The following is a 21,671-nucleotide window of genomic DNA, read 5'->3' as shown; positions in this document are numbered from 1 at the left end:
TCGGATCACGGCTAACATCAGGAGCCGGGAGTGATATCGGAGCTGGTCCTGCCCCCTATAACGCCCCCCCCATCACCCCCCGCACTAACTGACCAGCGTGGTGAAGTATGGTCAACCCCCCTCCTCCCCCACCCCATACACGAGCGACACGGCGTGCGGGTGGAGGCCTTCATCCGATAGTCAAGAATTTGTATTATTTATTCATTGATATGTGATAATTCTCATTTACCGTGTTATGATTATACTGCCCTATTAAAAGTGTTTTGACTTATATATATCCATTATAAATACAGTGCCGTACAGTGTCCACAATACATGTGAGTTACGTATATGATAACACATGTTTACTTACATATAAATAACACACACATATATATCTATTCAATCATCCAAATGTACTATTTCAATAATGATCATGATAAACGAGCGTTCAGGTACCATTATTTTTCAAACCAATAATTTAACTTTAACGAGGATTCAATTATACATATTTCGATGTCGTATTTCCTGGATCACAAGACGCACATCCCCCCCCCCCCCCTTTTTTTAAAGCAACGCGGTTCGTGGCTGAATTTTATTATTCGGTACCTGCGCACTCGAGCGCGTGTGTGTGTGTGCGCGCGTGTGTGTGCTGTGTGTGTGTGCGCGTGTGCGTGTGTGCGTGTGTGTGTGCGTGTGTGTGTGTGCGCGCGTGTGTGTGCTGTGTGTGTGTGCGCGTGTGCGTGTGTGCGTGTGTGTGCGTGCGTGTGTGTGTGCGTGTGTGTGTGCGCGTGTGTGTGTGTGCGTGTGTGCGCGTGTGTGTGTGTGCGTGTGTGCGCGTGTGTGTGTGTGCGTGTGTGTGCGCGTGTGTGTGCGCGTGTGTGTGCGTGCGTGTGTGTGCGCGTCTGTGTGTGTGCGTGCGTGTGTGTGTGCGTGTGTGTGTGCGTGCGTGTGTGTGCGCGTGTGTGTGTGTGTGCGTGCGTGTGTGTGCGCGTGTGTGTGTGCGTGCGCGTGTGTGTGGGTGTGCGTGCGCGTGTGTGTGGGTGTGCGTGCGTGTGTGTGTGACCATATTTGTTTAACTTGATTGACTACGGGGGGCACACTTCTCTTTTGGTCAGGGGGGGGGAGCGGGGGGCGGTGCGTCTTACTTTCCGGACATTCTTATTTATTGTCGTATATCCTTTATTGGAACCTCGATATGAAACCAACTCTGTCGACACACGTGAAACAACATTTGCCTCTCATGCCAGTGCGACCTGGGGGCGTTAGATATACCTAGGCTCCATATTGCCTTTTTAGTACATTGCCCGATACACTGAATGATACGTTTTGCTTTACACAAGAACTGAGTGATTAATAATTGTCATAAGTGCATTGGCAACGCAATGATAGATAGCCCTGTAAAAGAATACCAATCATTGCAGTCCACGACACCCGTGAAACCAGAGAGACCAAGACGCCGGCAATCTGAACTATTTGGATGCAATGGGGAAGAGTATGCAATGCAAAGTTGTCATGCAGACGGAAATATCACGGGCAGAGGGAAGTGGAAGGAAGCAAGGCCACACGATCGCTGACGTCTTTGACAAAGGACACGGCTCACACAGAGAGAGAGAGAGTCCAAATAACGCACAATCAATATCGTCCAAACTACGAGATAACATTTCTTTCTCGCGTGCTACCGTATTCTCCCGATTATATCGTTTAAAAAAACGTCCCTTAAAGGAAGACGCGCGCATCCAAACTTGCCTCGGGTGTCGATACATTTATACAAATCTGATTTTAAGCACACACGTACACGCAATATAACACGCACGCACGTGCGCGCACCTACTGGATTATAAGACGCACCCCCAACTTTTACCTTTAAAATACATGGTGGGGGGTGGGGGAGTATGGCTTTGCGTCTTATAAACCGGGGAATACGATAAGTGTTTTGAAAAGTTGGCTGGAACGCTGACAACTCAACACGTGCCAATCTATTAACGGCTCGTGCAAATAAATCAACATAGCGATGGACAGATTTGATTCTTGCGGAACAAAAATATAATTATCGTCTGATTTTTTTTTACGAAATGGGCGGACGACAATTGCTATGCGGTTCATCCGGATTTATTACATATATGTTGACATTTAAAATATCACCACCCGGATAATATTCTTGAGAAGGAACACAACTGCCATATACCCTACTTAAGTTCTGACCTGCCCCGACTGGACGTATGTGGAAAAGATCTTTCCATCTCATCGGATTACGCAAAGGAAAAATTAAACATTCTGATTCTGACATTGCAGAATCAGAAATGACACACACACACATATATATAAACGTACACACGAAAATAAATATGTACAGAGTTTACGTTTGAACAGCGTAGAGATTACGTTTGTGTCCATGCACGTGTATTAAGAGACAGGATCAGGAACAGAGAGTCAAGACAGCCTCGCGTTGTGACAACAACAGGCGCCTAACCACACAGAATAGACGCGTGAATGATTTAGTGATGTTAATGATGCTGCTGCGTTAGCAGCAGTGCACAAGCACAAATAACAGCAGCAGCAGCAACAGCAACAACAACACAAACGATACAAGTTCCGTGTCAATAACACTGCGTTTGGCCTGAAAGAGGGAATATATATAAGTGACGTTTCGGCCAATAGGCCCTTCGTCATAGAACGTAGGAACGTGTTATTGGCTGCCGCGTCTTTTGTTGTTGTACATCATCCTCGCAGCGGCAGCGGCAGCAGCAGCGGCGGCGGCGACTTTTGGCGAGCAATCGAACAATGACGGCTCCTGCATCGCGCGCTTTCAGATGCGCTGCTAGGGCCGTCTGGAACGCTCTGCCTTCCGATATTAGGAAGCCACCGGGAGCTACGCACTATCTAAGTTATCTCGGTATGAAAACTCATCTGTTTGGAACTGCTTTTTGTGTTTAGTTTGTTGTCGTTCCTCAGCACCTCCGATTAGCAGGGTTGGCTATGTACGGTGCGAAAGAAGTTCAACATACATACGACACATTGCAAACTCACCTCCGATGCGCACGGTTGGCGACGTGCATACGTACGTACAATATACATACACGCATCGTACACATCGAGCCGGTGTGGATAGAACGTGCCCCGCAGCTGTGAGCGTTATAAAAGTTGTGCGAGTGGGAGTTTTTGATGAACGTTTTTCTATTGGGTTTAAACGGCCCTAAAAATGATAAGCAAACACTAAACGCAACTATCAAACTAATTGTTTGGTGGTGGTGGTGTTGGTGATGCGTTGGCAGTGCTGAACAAGCACTGTTCACAACAACAACAACGCAACACATTCGTCAAGAACACCGTGGCATTAAATAGAATATATATACAGTAAATAGGATTGGCGAAGTTTCGGACAATGCTCCTTCTTCATAGCACATACATTTACTTAATTGTCCATTAGTTTGTCTTCTGAACAATGTATGTACGTTTTGCACCGTACGAAGCCAACCGCGCTAATCGGAGGTGTGGGGGAAGGACAGCAAGCTAAACACAACAAGCAGCAGTTCTAGAGAAATTAGTTTTCAATCTAAACCGACGCTAAATAGTTAGGAGAAATTAGTACTCCATCGAGCGGGCTTGTTAATACCCGCAACTGAGCCTGAACAATACTGAAATTCATTATAAGCAAATATAAATAAAGTAAATACATATGAGCAGTATAGTAGTACTACGTTCTGTCTCCACATATCAATAAAATATCTTTTAGTCTCTCAAACCTATTTCGGATTTCCAACGCAATGTTATCAAGCAGCCTTTGTTTGTAAATGTTGTGGAATTACTCTCCAACACACCGGTGGGCTGAAGTAGTAACTAATTTGCGTGTTGTTTACGTCATAAATCCCTTACTAATTGGCTGTGTCGGGTGGTGGAGGGTTACGACACATTTATACTTACGCGATCTAACCCAAAAAACTTTATGATGAAGCCTTTGTTTTAGCAACAGCAAATCTGGAGAGGATTCATTCCATCTTCCGGGTCTCATCAGAGGAGCCGAGGCTAGTTTTAAACAAACGCTGATGGACTGCCAGATGTCATTGGCAAGAAAGCTGCATATAAAATACGGGATCCCCGTTCCACGTAAAAAATAAGAAGATGCAATAACACAATGTGTCGGTGAACTAACATATTACCGGGGCGTGAAATATCGAACCAAAGACACTTGTTAATGGAATTTGCCAAACATTCTAACGCAGGGTTCTGCTGAAAATGAGTGTTGAGACTCAGTGAGGCTTTCTTTTGTAAATAAAGAGCATCGCTGTGCTTATGTAAATACGCGCAGCACAGATCGCTTTAAGGAATCTCCTACTCACTATACCACTGACAAAGACCCCCCGTATAGCCTTGACAGACTGTTTGGGCAAGTACTGTTAGCGAGCACCTATGATAGCCGGCACGGTACACAAGGAGGTGGGCGGCCCGGACTACGCCCGACTACATTTGCCTCCCTGTTGGCGATGTTTACACACCGCACAAAGTACTCATTTGAGGCTGAGTCAACTTAGGGGAGGTCCAGCAGCGGTTCAGATAATCGTCACTTGGTGTTGGTCGTGAGCGGGAATTGAACTCGGGTCGCCGGGATTCGTAGCGCAGCGTAGTGCTAACCGCTGCGCCACCGCTCCGCACTCTCTACACCACCACCACCATGACCACCAGCACCATCATGATAATCAACCCAGCTTAACCATCACCACCAGTTGTACATCATAATAATCATCATCATGAGCATCAGAATCTCCACGAGCAGCATCACCTTCACCGTACACGGCAGACATCTCGACGTGACCCTTCACGACCCCAGAGCACCCCTCCCCCACGTCACCTTCACGGGATGCAGGTACCCCTCGGTCTTGAGGCTCTGTGCGCGGCTCCCCGCTCCCGTCTGCGCGCTCCCGGCCCTCGCCGCCGCCGCCGCCGCCGCCGCTGCGGCCCCCGGCACGGCACCCGCGGGGGCCGTGCCGGGGCCCTGCGCCGCCTGGCCGTGGCCTTGCCCCTGGCCCCCCTGGCCCTGGCCCTGCGAGCTCGGTCCCTGCGGCTGATCCAGAGCCCTGGTGAGGTGCGCGATGTAGGTGGTGGCCAGCAACAGCACGTCGAGCTTGGAGAGCTTCGTGTCGGGCGGCACCGCGGGCAGGGCTCGCTGCAGGGCGAGGAACGCGTGGCGTAGCGTGCGCACCCGGCTGCGCTCCCGGGCCGCGTTCGCCACGGCGGGGCGGCCCGCCCGGCCGTGGCGACCCCCCCGCGCCGAGCCGGGCCCCGCAACATCCAGATGTCCTCCCCCTCCTCCTCCTCCTCCACCCAGACCGGAGCCACCAGCATTGCCACCTCCATCTCCATTGCTACCGCCACTGCCTTGCTGGGTGTCATCATTGTCGGAGTCAGGTGAGCTCATGGTGGCGTGGGCGATGCGGACGGGAGCGGTGTGGTTCATGAGCCACTCGTGGTGGCTTCTGCTGTTGCTGCTGTTGCTTCTGCTGCTGCTGTTGCTGCTGCTGCTGTTGGAGTGCGTCTCGAGGCACACCGCGAGTGAAGAAAAAGAAGAAGAGGGGAGCCAGACCCGTTGCACGCTGAGTTAAATAATGAATTAAAGACGGCGGCTGCGGCGGCGGCGGCGGTGCTGGTGGTGGTGGTTGTGGTGGCGGTGGCGTCGCGCACCATGGCAAGAGAGAGAGAGAGTTCACTCTGCATTCCAGTCGAGACGCGGCCGCCGGCTCATAGGATGCGCGCGTGGACGAGGGGTGGGGAGTGCAGGGAGCGGAGGGAGGGAGGGAGGGACATGTGTAGGAATATGGATGGATGGAGGGAGGTATAGGAAGAGGGGGAGGGGTTGGAGGGGTTGGAGGGAGGGAGCCACCCGGTAATGGGAAGGAATGATCGACGATCGAGGACCGGTGGGAGCGGAGGGTGGGATGGATACAGCGAGCAGGGTTGGGAGGACAGGGTGGGGGGGGGGGTCCAAGCATCGCACGCGCGCCTCTCCCGTCCGCCGCGACCCACCCCCCACCACCCCCTTCAACCCCGAGGTGCCGAGGCTCAGCACTCGCATCACCGCCGGAGCGTCGACGCAGCGCGCGCACGGGAGTCGCGGTGTCGGCGTGTGTAGAGGCAGGAGGGCCCCTTCCCTGCTCCACGCCTATGGAGGTGTTCGCGGACGTCGGTTTGCGCTGCGGTGGAGTTGTTGTCCGCCACGATGTCCGACGTTTCGCTACACACTGTACGTGCTGGGAATGTATCCTGAATCGAGCAGCAACACCACCAACAACAGCCAGCATTAGTAGTACCCTGCAGGCAATGCAACATAATGAATAAGCTCCCGGCACGTGGAGCGAAACGTCGGACATCGTGCCGGACATCACGAGGTACGACCCGAGCACGCGCGGGAGAGAGTCTGCTGCGTTCTCGCGGGGCGCGCGCGCTCTCGAGTGTCAACTTACCCCGCGAGGCCTTCCCGGTGACGTGGCCTGCTCGGTATGGAACCCTGGTGCAAGCGATGAATTACATAGTGGGGTGGGGGGGGCCTCAGTCGTGAACCAATTTACAAATCCCCCCTCCTTGCCTGTCTGGCCCCCTCCGGCTCGCGGTTCCCCGGTGGTGCAATTGCACCGCCTGCACACTCGATAGCAGCGGCTACGCCACACAGGCCCTCCCGTGACGCTGCGCGACCTATACACGCTTCGGGTCGGCGTGAACGCGTGTTACGCGACCTTTGTATCGCGCGCGCGTATGCATGTGTGTCGCTTGGATATTTTTTTCGTGGTTTAGTGGTAATTCATTGAAGGTGTAGGGGTTACCAGCCCCTCGCACCGAGCCCCCATTTGGCCGCTGTGGTGGCTACAAACGCCATGAAGGGAATGGCCAATCGAAATTGGCCCTCCACCCCCCCCCCCCTGGCACTGCTCACCACAGCGTTACCGTCCCGCACCAACGAGGACACGTGGCCTCAACGTGCACGTAGCCTGGCACAAGCGCCGTGCTGACGTCACCGCCACTTAGTGGCGAATGGCGGTTGTTGTATCGCGTGGGGAGTGGCGGGCGTGGTGGTTAGCGCACTGCGCGACGAATCCGACGGCCCGACTCCCCTAGGTTGACTCAGCCTTAATTGTGGTGTTTAAACATCAGCACCGTGGCAGACAAAGGTGGCCGCGCTTGGTGTTGGTCACCGACCCTCTTGTTGTGCCGTGTCGCCCTTCATAGGCGCTCGCTAACAGCACTTGCCCCAACGGCCTCTTAAAGGCTATACGGGGGATCTTTGGCTTTGGCGTGGCGTGCGCTGTGCACTGCCAAACGCGTTACGCTAAGACGAATCTGCACCCACGGCGTGGGGGGGGGCATCATCCAATAGTAAAATCGTACGCGTAGGTGCATCATACGAATAATGCATTGAAGGTTATCAGCATCAGACAGCATCACACAAAATTTGTATCCGTCATTCCGCTGTTACCGTATTCTCTGGATTGATAAGGCGCAATTACACCCATCCCATATATTAAAACGAGCAAAATCTGGGGCGTTTGTGTGGGACTAGCTGCGTACAAGTTTATTGACACCGTGCAACAACGTTTTAGGGGTGCGTGTTTACTTTTTTGTCCGGAGCGTCTTATAATTCAGAGAATACGGTCGCGTAACTCGAGATCCGACGCAGTGGCAAGAACCCCACCCCCACCCTTCGCGTATAACGGAACAGCGGTGGCGAGACGGTGCTAAAGACGCTACCCAAAAACATGGGAGTTCGAACAATGCATGCATACGCGTGGATTCTGTAACTGGGCGGTGGTGGCTATGCACGTGTCCTGTTATCTAGCGGTGGCGAGGTGTTAACTACCTCGCCTGGCACACATGAGATCGTGGGTTCGATCCCGACCCTGGCACCCGTATATATGGAGTTTGCATGTCTCTATCCCCTTGGCCACGTGGGTTTTTCTCTGGGTCCTCCTGTTCTCCCATCCACGTGCATCTAGAGTATTTGGCTGCTTCTATAAATTTCCACATGATAAGCCATTTTGTTTGGGCTATCATTTGTGGCCAAGTCGCTTCTGATAACGAGCTAAACAGCTCAGTGGGCCTAACCTAAATGAAATAAAAAAAATAGTTTAGATTCGTTTACTGTGGTGGATCACCGCACGAATGTTGTGAAACTCCCTTCCCATGGGCCTTCGAGGAGGTTCCATGTCCCTGGCTGGCCAGCAGAAGGCAAATTAACTAATCGACGGCTGTTTCCATCTCTGTACGCGGGAGCATAGAGCGTTTTGTCCCTCGCGCAAGGCGTAGGCTTTTCTCCGGGGTCCTTCGGCTTCCTCCCACTTGTATAATAAACAGTCACCGTCATTAATTGTCTGAAAATATCTTTAAATTATTTTATTTTTAAACGCAACGTAGTGTAGCAGCAGGACCTTTCTGAAAACGAATCATACGACACAGTGTGGCTCAACCTGAATAAATAAGTAAAGTATTATATTATAACGCGGTCGAACACGTGTGTCTCTTAAGGAAACCCTATTTCGCAGAGTCTCCAGACCTTTGTAATTAGAGGGGGAAAACAAATACAAGCACATTTTTCAAATTATCCCTTTTTAGCTCTGGATAATGTCTCTTTAATGTTTTGGGGCAACCCATTTTTTTTAAAATAAATACACGCGCTCGTTTTGCAATAATAGAGTAATTCCGCAACATCAACACAACTTCGTTATGAAATTTCATTCATATCGGGTCATATTTATAAAGTTATCGTGACGCCCACCCCCACCACCACCCCGTTAATGACGGACGGACAGAGCCAATGCATGAACGCGTTTGCAACTTTACTTGGAAAGCGTTGAATTAAAATAATATCATTACCCATGATTTGCCAAAAAAAACTTCACTTTGTCTAAAGACTTTTTTTTCGGGAAGCTTCTGGTTCTCCATAAGAAAGGGTTTTTGTTGGGTTAGATCGCTTAAAAATATAAAAAATATATATGTTGTTAACCCGTCACCACCCGACACAGCCAACGAGTAAGGTTTGTCACGTAAACAAAACGTGCCAGTCAGTTACTACTTCAGCACACCGCTTGTGTTGGTGACTACAACAACAACCAGTCTCATCAGGCGATTTGCCAGAATTGAGAAGCAGTCTCCTTGTTTCGGTCTCAAATAGAGGAGTAATTAAGCGCGATGACAATCGTTTAACTGACGCCTGGTTCTTCTTACATTCGGGGAGGACGCCCGGAAAATCTGGAGAAGACCCAGCATGCACACGCACGAGGGGATAACGCTCAAAGCTCCCGCACAGATGAATGGAGATCCCACTTGCTGTACAAGTCAGTCCCCTGGCCACGGTCTGGATGTCTTACAAATGATGTCTGCGTGATCCTGCAACCCTTGCCCCCAATGTGCACCTCCGCGATTGGCACGGTTGACTACGTACGGTGCGATATAGGTTCAACATTCATATATGATGAATAACGCAACACCGTAGACAATAAAAAGAACGCAATTATATTAAATAATTTGAACAAAAAGCGAATTCAGTTGGCTGGGACACGTGGCTAGCCTGGAGTATTGGCGGATGGACGAGACTGGCGACTGAGTGGTGGCACAAAGGAGTTTTAAAAGTTTGTTTTTGTCTAACGCGATCGCTGTTATTGTACATCATCCTCGCAAGCAGCAGCGGCTTCTGGCTCGCCATCGAACAAACACGGTCGCTGCATCGCGCGCTTTCAGATGCGCTTCTGCGACCGTCTGGAATGCTCTTCCTTTCGATATCAGGAAGCCACTGGAACTATTCACTTTTACGTCAATCTAAATTGAAAAATATTTATTTAGAACTGCTTTTTGTGTTTATGTTGTTGTTCTTACCATGCACTTCCGATTACCATGGTTATCTACGTACGGTGCGAAATAAGTTCAACATCTATGCAGGATGAGCCTGATTTGCAAGAGCGATCTGGGTCGCCAAACTAACAAAGAGAAATACTTAAAAAAAAAAGTGAGAATGCAATCAATGACCTAAATTGAAATCAGGGTCGAGGTTTTGAACCCGGCTGGCCGGCTTTTTGGTGCGTACGATCCACGACAGCACGGGGACATTACAAAATAATAATAAGCGAACGTCATGGACAGGATTTGAACCTGTGCGGGGAGACCCCATTGGATTTCGAGTCCAACGCCTTAACCACTCGGCCACCATGACTGGACATACCAAAGTGAACGATGTTTTCATTTTACCAGGTAAGGTCCATTGAGCCCGATAGCTATTTTTTGTTCAGAAGCGACCTGGCCACAAATGATAGCTCAACGAAGTGATTTATCACGCGGAAATTTATAGCGGCAGCTGAATACTCCAAACGCACGTTGAATATAACTGTCGAGGGAAAAAAAACCCAGAGAACCCTGAGAAAAATCTACGCGACCACGGGGAGAGAGACACCCAAACTCCACATCGACAGGCATCGTCAGGGTCGGGATGGAAGGCACGACCTCCCGTATACCAGGCGAGGTAGTTAACATCTCGCGACCGTGGCGTCCAAAGGAGGAGCACTCGTCCAAGAGGACGACTACCGTGGAGATGGAGTCATGAGCACGGGTTGGTGTGCAGGACGGAGTGAGATGGACTTTGGCAGTACGCGGCACTGGACCGTCAGTAATAGCGACGGCGTGGGGAGGCCTTCATGCAGCAGTGGATAGACAATGCCAGCTGCTGCCGCTACCACTTCTACGTAGCCGACGTCCTAATCGCAAGTGCGGGGGAAGGACAACAAAGTAAACACAGAAAGAAAATAAAACACGGAAAGAAATGCCGCGACTCTAAGACCGCAGCTCTTTCGCTGGCATTGACTCTTAATACCTCTCACACCACGGTTAATGGTATGGTTTACAACATGGAGTATAACAGCGCCTCGCAGCTGTCTCTCTACCCCTCCTCCGTTCCGACCATGGATGAACTCGTCCGTCTGAACGGGGCCCGTAGCTCTCCGTGTTGCTAAAGTTGAGGCTTAAAGGTCGCGATCTGAGCGTGCCTTTTTCACTCCAGCGCTGTCCTCCAGACAGTCTCGTCCCTTCACCCGATGAAGGCCGCTTGTGTTGTGGCCGAAACGTCGTGAGAATATTATTGCGTTATTTTATTTTATCAATTTATTATTCTATTCTCATTCTACGTGACTTTACCGAAAGAACCAAAGAAGACAGAAAGGCTGTTCTAAAGAAACGAGTTTTAAATCGAGACGATTTAAAAGTGCGTAGCTCTCAGTGGCATCCTAACATCGGGAAGGAGAAGAGCGTTCCAGACGGCCGCGGAAGCGCGTCTGAAAGCCCCGCGCGATGCCGGTGACCGCCGTCTCTGTTCGATGGCCGAGCCTAAAGCCACCGCTGCAGCGATGAGCGGAGTGTCGCGTGACGGTGGTTGCGTGCCCCCCTTGACGAGATCAGCAAGGTATTGTGGTTCATTCGGGGCAAGCATCTTTGCGCGTAACTGTTCGAGTTCACCGTGTCGCGTTCTCTCATCAATGCAAATATCGAAGCAATTTAACCATTTGACAATCGATGACACGTTCCGGACGAATATGCAGTCGGTCGCGTTACCGCAGTTTTCAGGATTAAAATCGGCTACCGAGAAGGAAGACGCGCGCCCGAGTGTTCAGATAGATCATTACAAGGCCACAATTGCGTCTTATAATCCGTAGAATAATACAATGCGGGTGTAGCAGCAACGTTGTTGACCGAGTTCGATCGCCGAGCCTCGATGAGTTGGCCGCACGACTCAGGCGAACCGGGACGGCGCCGACCGCCTTTCGGGAGGTGCTGATGTTCGCCTACCAGCACCTGGCGTTCATTTAAGGCCGAGCAGACCTGCGGGAGGCCCGGCAGCGGTTCAAAATACTCGCCACTGCTATTGATGATCGTGAGGCGGGGTAATCGAACTCGGGGTCGCCCGGTTCGCAGCGTAGCGCTAACCACTGAGCCACCGCTCCCCCACCGTACGGACGCGCACAATTGGACATGCACTGCAATGCACATCACTACCTGAACACGTAACTAGTTACACAAATATGCACGTTGTGTTGTTACGTGTATGCAACACGTTGTATTGTCACGTCCATACAACACTTGGACGTGTGCACCCGATGCAATCAACGTAATTTATGCAACACACAAAGACGAACGTCCCCCCGTGTAGCCTTAACAGACTGTTGGGGCAAGTTCTGTTAGAGAGCGCCTATCAAGGCCGGATTCTTAGCGCAGCGCGCTAACCGCTACACCACCGCTCTCCATCACCCCATCACCACCCCCACACCCCACCCACGCTCACCTCCCCCAGGGAATTTTCATCTCCAATCCATCCATTAACCCTTTGGCGCCACCGCTAATTCGAGTTTCCCGTCGTGTTTTAGTTAAACAGTACAACCTAATGAGATTCGCAGAAATAATAATAATCACCGCGGTGGAGCAGTGGCGCAGTGGTTAGCAGCACACTGGATTATGAACACGGTTACCCCGAGTTCGAACTCTCGGAATAAACTTCCCCTGTACATTAAGCGGTCGCCATACTTCACCTCTTTCCGTTCCTCTCCGAAAGGCTCGCCTCTTCTCCATGGCCCGTTCTCTTCCCTCCCCTCGCCCCTCCACTGCTTCCCATCCCTACCCTATAGCCCTTTCGTGATCGCTAAGCAGTAACCCCTCAATCGCTGTCACTCACTCGTCAATCCTTGGAGCACTGCCCCTGCCAACTACATCATTCCATTCCGTGTCGCCGTTGTATAAGCTATGAGTGAAGGCGCTCTGTAAATAAATAAATACAATGACATTAGATTATCCGAACCGGTCCTGGGCGCTCATCCTCTTTCATCAACCAGCACTGACAAGGCCTTCATCCAGCAGTGGATTTTTAAAAAAGCTGACAATAATAACGATTGTATTAAATGATATGATGATGATGATCACTACCACCACCATCGTCGTTTATATTCACGAACTGCGTGGCTGATGGAGACGCGCGCATGAAATATGTTTCGAAATAATTTTGGAACATCGTCGTCAGCCACGTTCAATCCATTGTTGGATGATGCAGTAGTAGTAATAATGATCATAATCTCAGCTTGCACCGCACCATCGCACAGTATTCGATCGTTTTCGAAGAGACACAGAGAGAGAGAGAGCGGACGACTCACGGACGCGAGGAGGAACCACAGCCAAAGTAGGGAGAGACAGTATCCAAGCGGTGAGTCGGCACTACCAACCATTGCCCAAGCTCTGCAGTCCTCTCTATATACTCAGAGATTTTTTTTCAGCCAAATGAATAGGTTTTTTTTTCTACACGTGGGACAAAATCGGAAGTTGCATCCACTCCGTCTCCCCGTTGGATGGCCTTGTCGAACGCTGTGCCATGTCTGTTTTTGTTATTGAAACGAATACATTTTCGAACGGATTCTGAAATATGATCATCGCTATAACGTCGGCCTATTATTATATAGAAAGCGTGTGTTGGTTACAAGGCAATGGTGCCAATGATGAAGCGGAGAGAGAGAGTTTATTTTTAGTTATTTTCTCGAGAGCTGCGTGGGATGAGAACCGCAGGTCATAAGTTCCATTCCCTTCCGAGTGTGTGTATATATAGTATATATATACAGTATACATATAAGCGCCATTCATTATATTTGTTTGAAAGTGTACGTAAATAAATATACGGTTAATTATTTATTTTCCCGAACACATGTTGCTTGTTCATAACCTATCATCGTCTCAGAGCTTAGTCGAACTCGTAGAGTCGAGATGTAATTCTTTAATAAAGTCGTACCCACGCTACTGAGACGGTGGCATGGCCTGGCCGAGTGATCATAGCGCGTTTTCCGCTTGTTGCAGAATCTCGCGGTTCGAAACCCAGCGGCCGCGCTGGTTAATAACCACGGGTTTATTTACCATGGAATTCGCGCCCTCTGCTTCACGGTGAATATTTGTTTTTTATCACCCCCCGCCCCGCCGCTCCCCAAGCTCCCTTGACGGTGTTCGGAAAAGAGTGGGCCACGTGTGACCAGCGTCACGTTTAAAATATTTTTTTCCCAAAAATGTTTTAAAACAAAATTAGTTTTTTTTTTGTTTTACGCACACCCGACCAACGCAGTTTCAGACAACCCAGCGACACTTGGGGACTGGTTTCCCGTCGCTCTATCGCCGAGCAAAAGCAACCACGCCTCGTGACGAGCCACGCTTTTGCAAACAGGTTGAGCGCGGCTCAACCAGGTGTATGACGGGAGGAAATAGCCAGAAAGTTCAAGCAACCCTTCCCCCCAAAGACAAAGATCCCCCGTATAGCCTTAACAGAGTGTTGGGCCAAGTGCTGTCAGCGAGCACCTACGAACGCCCGCACGGCACACGATGGGGGTGGGTGGCCGACACCTCGCCCGGCCGCCTTTTTCTCCCCAGTGGCGATGTTTACACACCGCACCAGGTATTCATTTGAGGCTGAGTCGAACTAGGGGGAGGCCAAAAAACCGGTTCAGATAATCGTCACACCGGTGTTGGCCGTGAGCTTGAATCGAACTCGCCGGGATCGTAGCGCAGCGCGCTAACCGCTACACCACCGCTACACCACCGCTTCCCCTCCACCACCACCACCAACTTCCACCGCCGTGGCCCGCGTTGACGGGAACACGGGGAGGTCGCGGTGTGTGTGGTGGTGCTAGGTGGAGGGGGTTGTGGGTGGCTGGGTGGGTGGAGGTGGTGGTGGTAATTAATGAGCGCAATTACGCAGCCGCCCGGCCTCGTTAATGCGAGACGCTGTTCAGCGCCGGGGGCCGGTGGCCTTCTGCGATCAGCTGACGTCAAAGGTCAGGCAAACAAGAGGGCGTTCTATAGCGGATTGTGTTTAGTGGGGTGTGCTGTGTGCTGTGCGTGTACGCGCGATTTCGGTGGAGGGGCGCAGCGCAGCGCCTGCGACGCAAACCGCGGCCGCCCGAGTTCGATTCGCGCTCAGGGCCAGCACCACCACCGGTATGACGATTATCTGAACCGGTGCTGGGCCTCCCCTAGGTCGACTCAGTCTCAAATGAGTAGCGGGTGCGGTGTGTAAACATCGCCGCTGGGGAGATAAAGGCGGCCGGGCGTGGTTCTGGTCACCCACCCCCCCCCCCCCTTCGTGTGCCGAACCGGCCTGCAGAGGTGCTCGCTAGCAGCACTTGCCCCAACAGTCTGTTACAGGCTACACGGGAGGGGGGGGGGGGGTCTTTGTGTGTTTACCCCACCGTGCCTGCGCGCGAACTGGGAAGAGGAGTGAGCGGGGATTTCGGCGGAACACGTCGCAGCAAGATGATACCGACAAAGGCCGGTGGAGACGCATAATAATAATAACAATAATGATAGCGATGTATGTGTTGTGAATATTGAACTTCTCTCGCACCCGCGCGTAGCAGACCGTGCTGGTCGGAGGCGCGATGACAACGGTAGGCCGCGAGTAATAATGACGAGGATGGTAACGGGAGAGTGTGTGCCGGCCAAGGAACGGAACGCGTCCGAGAGGACCCATCCCTCCCCACCCTCGCCGACGAGGATGGAGCGGTGGCAATCACGTGGGCGTCGGTGGTCACCGGCTGCGTGGATTATCACGTCGCAGGGTGGCGAGAGCTGGCGGCGATGATCCGGCGGTGGCTTGAACACGGCCGACGTTGATGACTTTTAACGCGCCCACGTCCACGTAGCCGCGTTAAGTCATCCGCACCCCTTTCGCCAAACACCCCCCCCCCCCGGTTGATGCTCATCCAGCGGTGGATCAGAGGACTGTGCGCCCGCGCCTATGCGCGCGCACGCCCGCAGCATCGCCCCGGATTATTAGACGCTCCGGAATGTAAGACGCACCCCACACTTGTGCCCGCTGTCAATGAAAGTTGACCAAATCTGGCCACGCGCAAATTTACCGTGTTATGAGACGCACCCCCCCCCCCCCAAAACCGTTGCTTGAACGCACAAGGCGGGGTTGGTGGGGGGGGGGGTGCGTCTTATAATCCGGAGACTTCTCTACGAGTGTGTTTACTGCGTACGAATGATATCTCCGTACGCTGGCTAGACGTCTTGGGAGGGGCGGGAGACGCCCACGCCCTCGGCTCAGCCAGAGAGCGCGGGTGCCTCCACACCTCCGATTAGCACGGCTGGCTACGCACGGTGCGAAAGAAGTTCAACATACATACAAAGGCAAATATCCCCCGTATAGCCTTGTTAACCGACTGTCGGGGCAAGTGCTGTTTGCGACCACCTATGAAGGCCTGCACGGCACACGAGGGGGTGGGTCGCAAGCATCACGCCCGGCCGCCTCGCCCAAGTGGCGATGTTTACGCATCGCACCGGACACTAATTCGAGGCTGAGTCGATCTAGGGGAGTTCCCATGACCGGTTCAGATAGTTGCCACTGGTGTTGGCCGTGAGCGGGAATCGAACTCAACACCACAAACATACAACCACAGTGGTTCCGGGAATTATATTTGTACCCCCACGCCCCTTCTCCCACATCCTTCTCGCCTCGCTTACTCGGTCCTTCACACCTCATAATAGACTCATAGGAATATAAGCTGCAATAATATAAGATTATTACGGGGAGGTATGCCTACTACCACGTGCCTTGGTCTCTAATGGCAGTCCCTTACGCTGACAATCTCTATTTCCAAACCCCAGGCCAATGGCGGTGTTCCGGATAACACCGAGCGAGTGAAACCATCGTTGTATATGCACATAAAGCGTAATAATGTACACCCACCGTGTATGATTTGTATACAGCATTGGTGTAAGCGAGAGCTGAAACAGCGTCCCGACCGCGCGTACTACACGTCTCGACAGACAATGCCGAGCCGTGCGTGTTGTGCCGTGCGTGCCGAGCCGTGCGTGTTGTGCCGTGCGTGGCGTGCCGTGCCAAGCCGTGTTGTGCCGTGCGTGGCGTGCCGTGCCGTGCTGTGCCGTGTTGTGCCGTGCGTGGCGTGCGTGGCGTGCCGTGCTGTGCCGTGTTGTGCCGTGCGTGTTGTGCCGAGCCGTGCCGTGCTGAGCAGTGCCGTGCCGTCCGTGCGCCAAGCGGCACGCGGCCTCGCCTCTGCACCGCGGGGAGTGTGCACCGATCGGCACTCCCGCTCGCTCGCTGCCCCCCCCAGCTCCGATTAGCGCGGTTGGCTACGTAGGGTGGCGAAAGAAGTTCAACATGCGTACAAACAGGGGGTCGCCGGTTGTATGTTTGCATGTACTGTATGTTGAACTTCTTTCGCACCGTACGTAGCCAACTGCTAAACGGAGGTGCGGTTTGAATCTGTCGTATGTATGTTGAACTTCTTTCGCACCGTACGTAGCCAACCTTGGTCAACGTGGAAATGAGTGGGCCAAAGTAAACGCCCTTCCGCCAGCAGTGGCGTTCGCAGGGGCACTTGCAGGGCTGCACCTTTGCCGCGTACACGTATCAGGAGCGTCCGGCTCGTAATCGGCCCAAGCTGCGTCCCAATGGCTCCTCTTTGAAAGGCGTCTTGAGACTCGTTGAAGATTTCCTTCGGTGAGTATTTGAAAAGAACAATGTGTGTATTGTCACGTGTGTAACCCATCGTGTCTGTGTGTGTGTGCGCGTGGTACTGACCACCCACCCCCTTGTGCCCCGTGCCGGCCTTACAAAAGGTGCTCGCTAACAGCACTTGCCCCAACACTCTGTCAAAGGCTACACGGGGGATCTTTGTCTTTGTCTCCTTCATAGGTGCTGCTGCTCGCTAACAGCACTTGCCCCAACAGTCTGTCAAAGGCTACACGGGGAATCTTTGTCTTTGTGTGTTGCGTAAGTTACGTTGATTGGACCGAGTACACAAGTTCACGTGTTGTATTACACATTGTATGGTGTATGCCGATGTGTAACGAGTTACGTGTTGTCGTACTGATGCGTATTGCTGTGCGTGGCCAATTCTGCGTGTTACATTGTGGGAAGCGGTTGCCGAAGTGGTTCGCGATTCTCGCTCACGGCCAACACTCAGTGACGAATATCTGAACCGGTTCTGGGCCTCCCCTAGGTCGACTCAACCTCAAATGAGTACCTGGTGTGGTGTGTAGTAAACATCGCCACTGGGGAGACAAAGGCGGTCGGGCGTGGTGCTGGCCACCCCACCTCCTCGTCCGAACGTGCCGGCCTTCGTAGTGTTAAGTTTTGTGTCCTTCCCCCGCACCTCCAATTAGCACGTGACGGTGGGAAATAAGTGTAACATGCATAATACATGCGTGCTCGCTGAACAGCACGTGTCCCAACAGTCTGTTAACGGCTATCTGGGATTCTTTGTTTTATGGTTAACATACAACACACACACACACAAATGGCAAATGGACCGAAACGTTGTCTATAGTCCATATTCTGTTCCATCTCACCGACACGGCGGTTGAAATAAGGAGGGAGACGATCTAAAATCCTTGCCCCATCAGACCGACCTCACCCCCCCCAACACACAGCAGCGTGCAGTCCACGTGTGGATACACCACACGTGGATAGGTCGCTAGTGTAGTCGTGGTGGGGTAAAGTGTGGGTAACTTTCCACCTACTCATTGTTTTTTTCGGTAAAGTCACGTATGTAGAAATACAATAAAATTATATTAAAACAAAAAATATAATTTTATTGTATTTCTACATACGTGACTTTACCGAAAAAAACAATGAGTAATTTTATGCAGTCACGAAAGCTTTAATTCTTTATTAACTTTCCACCTCTTCGAACACGCGCTGGTCGACGTGGAAAGCCAAAAAAAACGAAATACACTGTAACATATGTCGAAAATGTAGTGTGTAGCTAATTGTACGTATGTCGTGCAGTGATGTGTATTGTGGTGTCTCTAATTGCGTGTTTCATACGTATACTTCCAATGTAGTGTGTGACTAATTTAATATATTGTATCGGGTTATGTGTATTATAATGTGTAGCCCACGTTGTGTATTGTATCGTTACGTGTATCGTATTGTCATGTGTTACTAATTGTGTTGAAACCGTTGTGTGTACAATGATGTGCAGCGAACGTTGTGTCTTGTATGGCAACGTGTATCACAGTGTGTAAATAATTGTGTTGTACGGTTATATCTTACAGGTAGTATGAGGCTCGGCCAATGTTGTGTCTTGTAAGGTTACGCGTGTATTGTAACGTGTAACTTATTGTGTTGAACCGTTTTGTGTATTATAATGTGCAGCCAATGTTGTGTCTTGTAAGGTTACGCGTGTTGTAACGTGTAACTAATTGTATTGAACCGTTTTGTGTATTATAATGTGCAGCCAATGTTGTGTATTGCACGGCTATGTGTATTGTAACGTGTAACTAATTGTATTGAACCGTTTTGTGTATTATAATGTGCAGCCAATGTTAAGTCTTGTAAGGTTACGCGTGTATTGTAACGTGTAACTAATTGCGTTGTACGGTTACGTGAATAGTCAGCAGTCAAATTGATCCACTGCGATATAATATGTAACGTCAATGAATACTAAAATATATAAATACATCTGACTATACCGTAGCCTGTATTGCACGTGCGTGGTATTCATTCGTGTGTTATGAACTGCACACTTTTGTATGCTTTTTTTAGTATGCGTCGCTGTGTTATAATTATTACACGTGTGTTGTGTGTGTGATTTTTGTATAGCTATGTTGTTAGCTTCACAATGAGAAACGCATACGTTTATAATTGTTGTTTTGGAAGTTTGCGGAACGTATGCGTACTCATATTTGTTTACTTTAATCAAGGGAAAGTTGCATTCAATAATGCCGCAATACACTTTATCTCACTGTGGTATTCTCCAGATTTTATAACGCAAATTTCCACTCCCCCCACGCGTATTTTAATGCAAAACAAAAAATTGGATGTTGCGTCATATAATCCGGTAGGTGTGTGTGTGTGTGTGACGGGATTGCTAGAACTTTATTGACACTGGGGGACACGTTTCTGTGGTGCGTCTTACTTTCCGGAGTGTCTTATAATCTCAATAATGCGGTAATGTCAATAACTGCACGTGAATTCGCTGTCCGCTGCCCGTCCACAGCTGGACTGGATTAAACCCCTATCCTTAACGGCGTCAACCAAACCATGGGGGTTGTTTGACCATACTTCACCGCGCTGGTCAGTGCGGGTTAGCGACGGGGCGGTGGTGAAGGTGGTGTGCGCTAACCACTGCGCCATCGCTACATCTTCTTGTTCTTCTTAAATTTTACGGCTCATGTAGACGCAGAACAACAGCTACAATTTCACATTCAGACAGATAACTGCATCAGGAGTAGGCAGCGGAGTAGTGTATCGCTGTTACGTCTCATTCGTATTTATGGATCGGGGCATTGCATCGTTCATACGTTGGTTGTACCGGTCACTTTTGGAGGACCACAGTCGCACTTGCTCCTGGAGAGTTTTTAATTTTCCATTTGATGCGCACGTTGATAGGTACATAGGCGCAATTTTTTGCCTATACGTGCATAGCAAAGCGTGTATATGTATGCGTGTGTATTAACATGTATACATGTATTACCGTGTCCGCGAGACGAAATATTGTAGTAATAAATGTCAGTTTAACACGTCGGCTTTCGCGACCGATATTCTAAATTGAGGTTTTTTTTGTTAGATCGCGTCATTATATAAATGTGTCGTTAAAATCCGCCACCACTGCATTGGCATTGGTACGCAAGCGAGCGCAGTTAACAATGCAACTCAAAACGTTCGTCAATAGCGCTGTGTTCATGGCCTTAAAAGGAACAAAATATATATATATATAACAGGCGATTTACTACGTATACAATTTTATTAAATTACTGTGTCGAGTGGAGGAGGTTTATGCGACGCAACATATTACTTACGCGATATGTACCCACACAAAAAAAATCAAAGCAATTATTAATTGTAAAAGGCGACGTTCCAGTCAATGGCCCTTCTTCATAGCGCGCACAAATATCGTTCGTAATGCTTTAGCTTTCGGCGATGATCTGTGCTCCGAGGGAATCGCGCGAACGAACATCTGTGCTGGAGTATAATCCGTGTCGTTGGTAAATCCACTGGATCTCTGCACGACTGTCCAGACAAAGGCAGTTACGGGCGCAATGAAATTAAAATTACAAACTGCCAGAGTGATGGAACAGAGATACAAAGTGTCAATCAACTACTTGGTCGTGTGGGTCGCATATAAGTTATTTAAATACCAGTTGTAAAATACAATTTGTATGCAATCACATCATTTAAATTACGTGCAATGTATAAATAATAGCGCTGCATATCTGCCAGAGGTCAGTGGGCACAGCTGTGTGTGTTTGCGTGATTGTCTCAGCCCGACGTGACATTGATTCCAGATCTCACGCACGTGGCATTGATCTCGAGATATGATCCAGTGCAGTGAACCAAAACAATCCGTCGTTGTACTGAACTCGACGGTGACTGCAATCGCGCAGCTTACATAGCCAACCGTGCTAATTGGAGGTGTGGGGGGGTAGGACAAGAAATAAAACACAAAAGCAGTTATAAAGCAAGGCCGTAATTATAATATATATTGGGCGGGACACAATATTCAAATATACTTAAAATGCCCCCCCCCCCCCCCATTATATTGCTTTAAACGATATATTTTTTTAAATACTGTAATAATCATCGCTATGCTATGTAAATGAAAACAACAATTTGCTAAACCTTGGCCACAATATCTGGACTTGTCTTCGTATAACACCGCATAGATTGCTGTTTA

General features: G+C 50.2%; 1 protein-coding gene and 1 non-coding gene across 2 annotated transcripts; both read right to left on the bottom strand.

Annotated features, from left to right (window-relative positions):
- Positions 1-3,440: 3,440 nt before the first annotated feature.
- TCF24 (transcription factor 24) lies at positions 3,441-5,730 on the bottom strand. Its single transcript, XM_076073764.1, has one exon. The coding sequence runs from the start codon at positions 5,432-5,434 to the stop codon at positions 4,796-4,798; it is 639 nt and encodes a 212-aa protein (XP_075929879.1). The 5' UTR covers positions 5,435-5,730; the 3' UTR covers positions 3,441-4,795.
- Positions 5,731-10,089: 4,359 nt separating this feature from the next.
- Positions 10,090-10,171, bottom strand: TRNAS-CGA (transfer RNA serine (anticodon CGA)). Its single transcript has one exon. It is a non-coding gene; the product is annotated as a tRNA-Ser (tRNA).
- Positions 10,172-21,671: the final 11,500 nt, after the last annotated feature.

The sequence above is a fragment of the Petromyzon marinus genome, chromosome 43, assembly GCF_048934315.1.
Source record: "Petromyzon marinus isolate PM22_M1 ecotype Great Lakes invasive population chromosome 43, UKy_Petmar_22M1.pri1.0, whole genome shotgun sequence".
NCBI classification, from domain to species: Eukaryota; Metazoa; Chordata; class Hyperoartia; order Petromyzontiformes; family Petromyzontidae; genus Petromyzon; species Petromyzon marinus.
The sequence above is the reverse complement of the archived record's forward strand: the minus strand, read 5'-3'. Positions and strand labels throughout refer to the sequence as shown.

What these genes read in the sequence shown, in the direction of transcription:
- TCF24 (XM_076073764.1), bottom strand. Translation starts at nt 5,434, where the DNA reads ATGAACCACACCGCTCCCGTCCGCATCGCCCACGCCACCATGAGCTCA.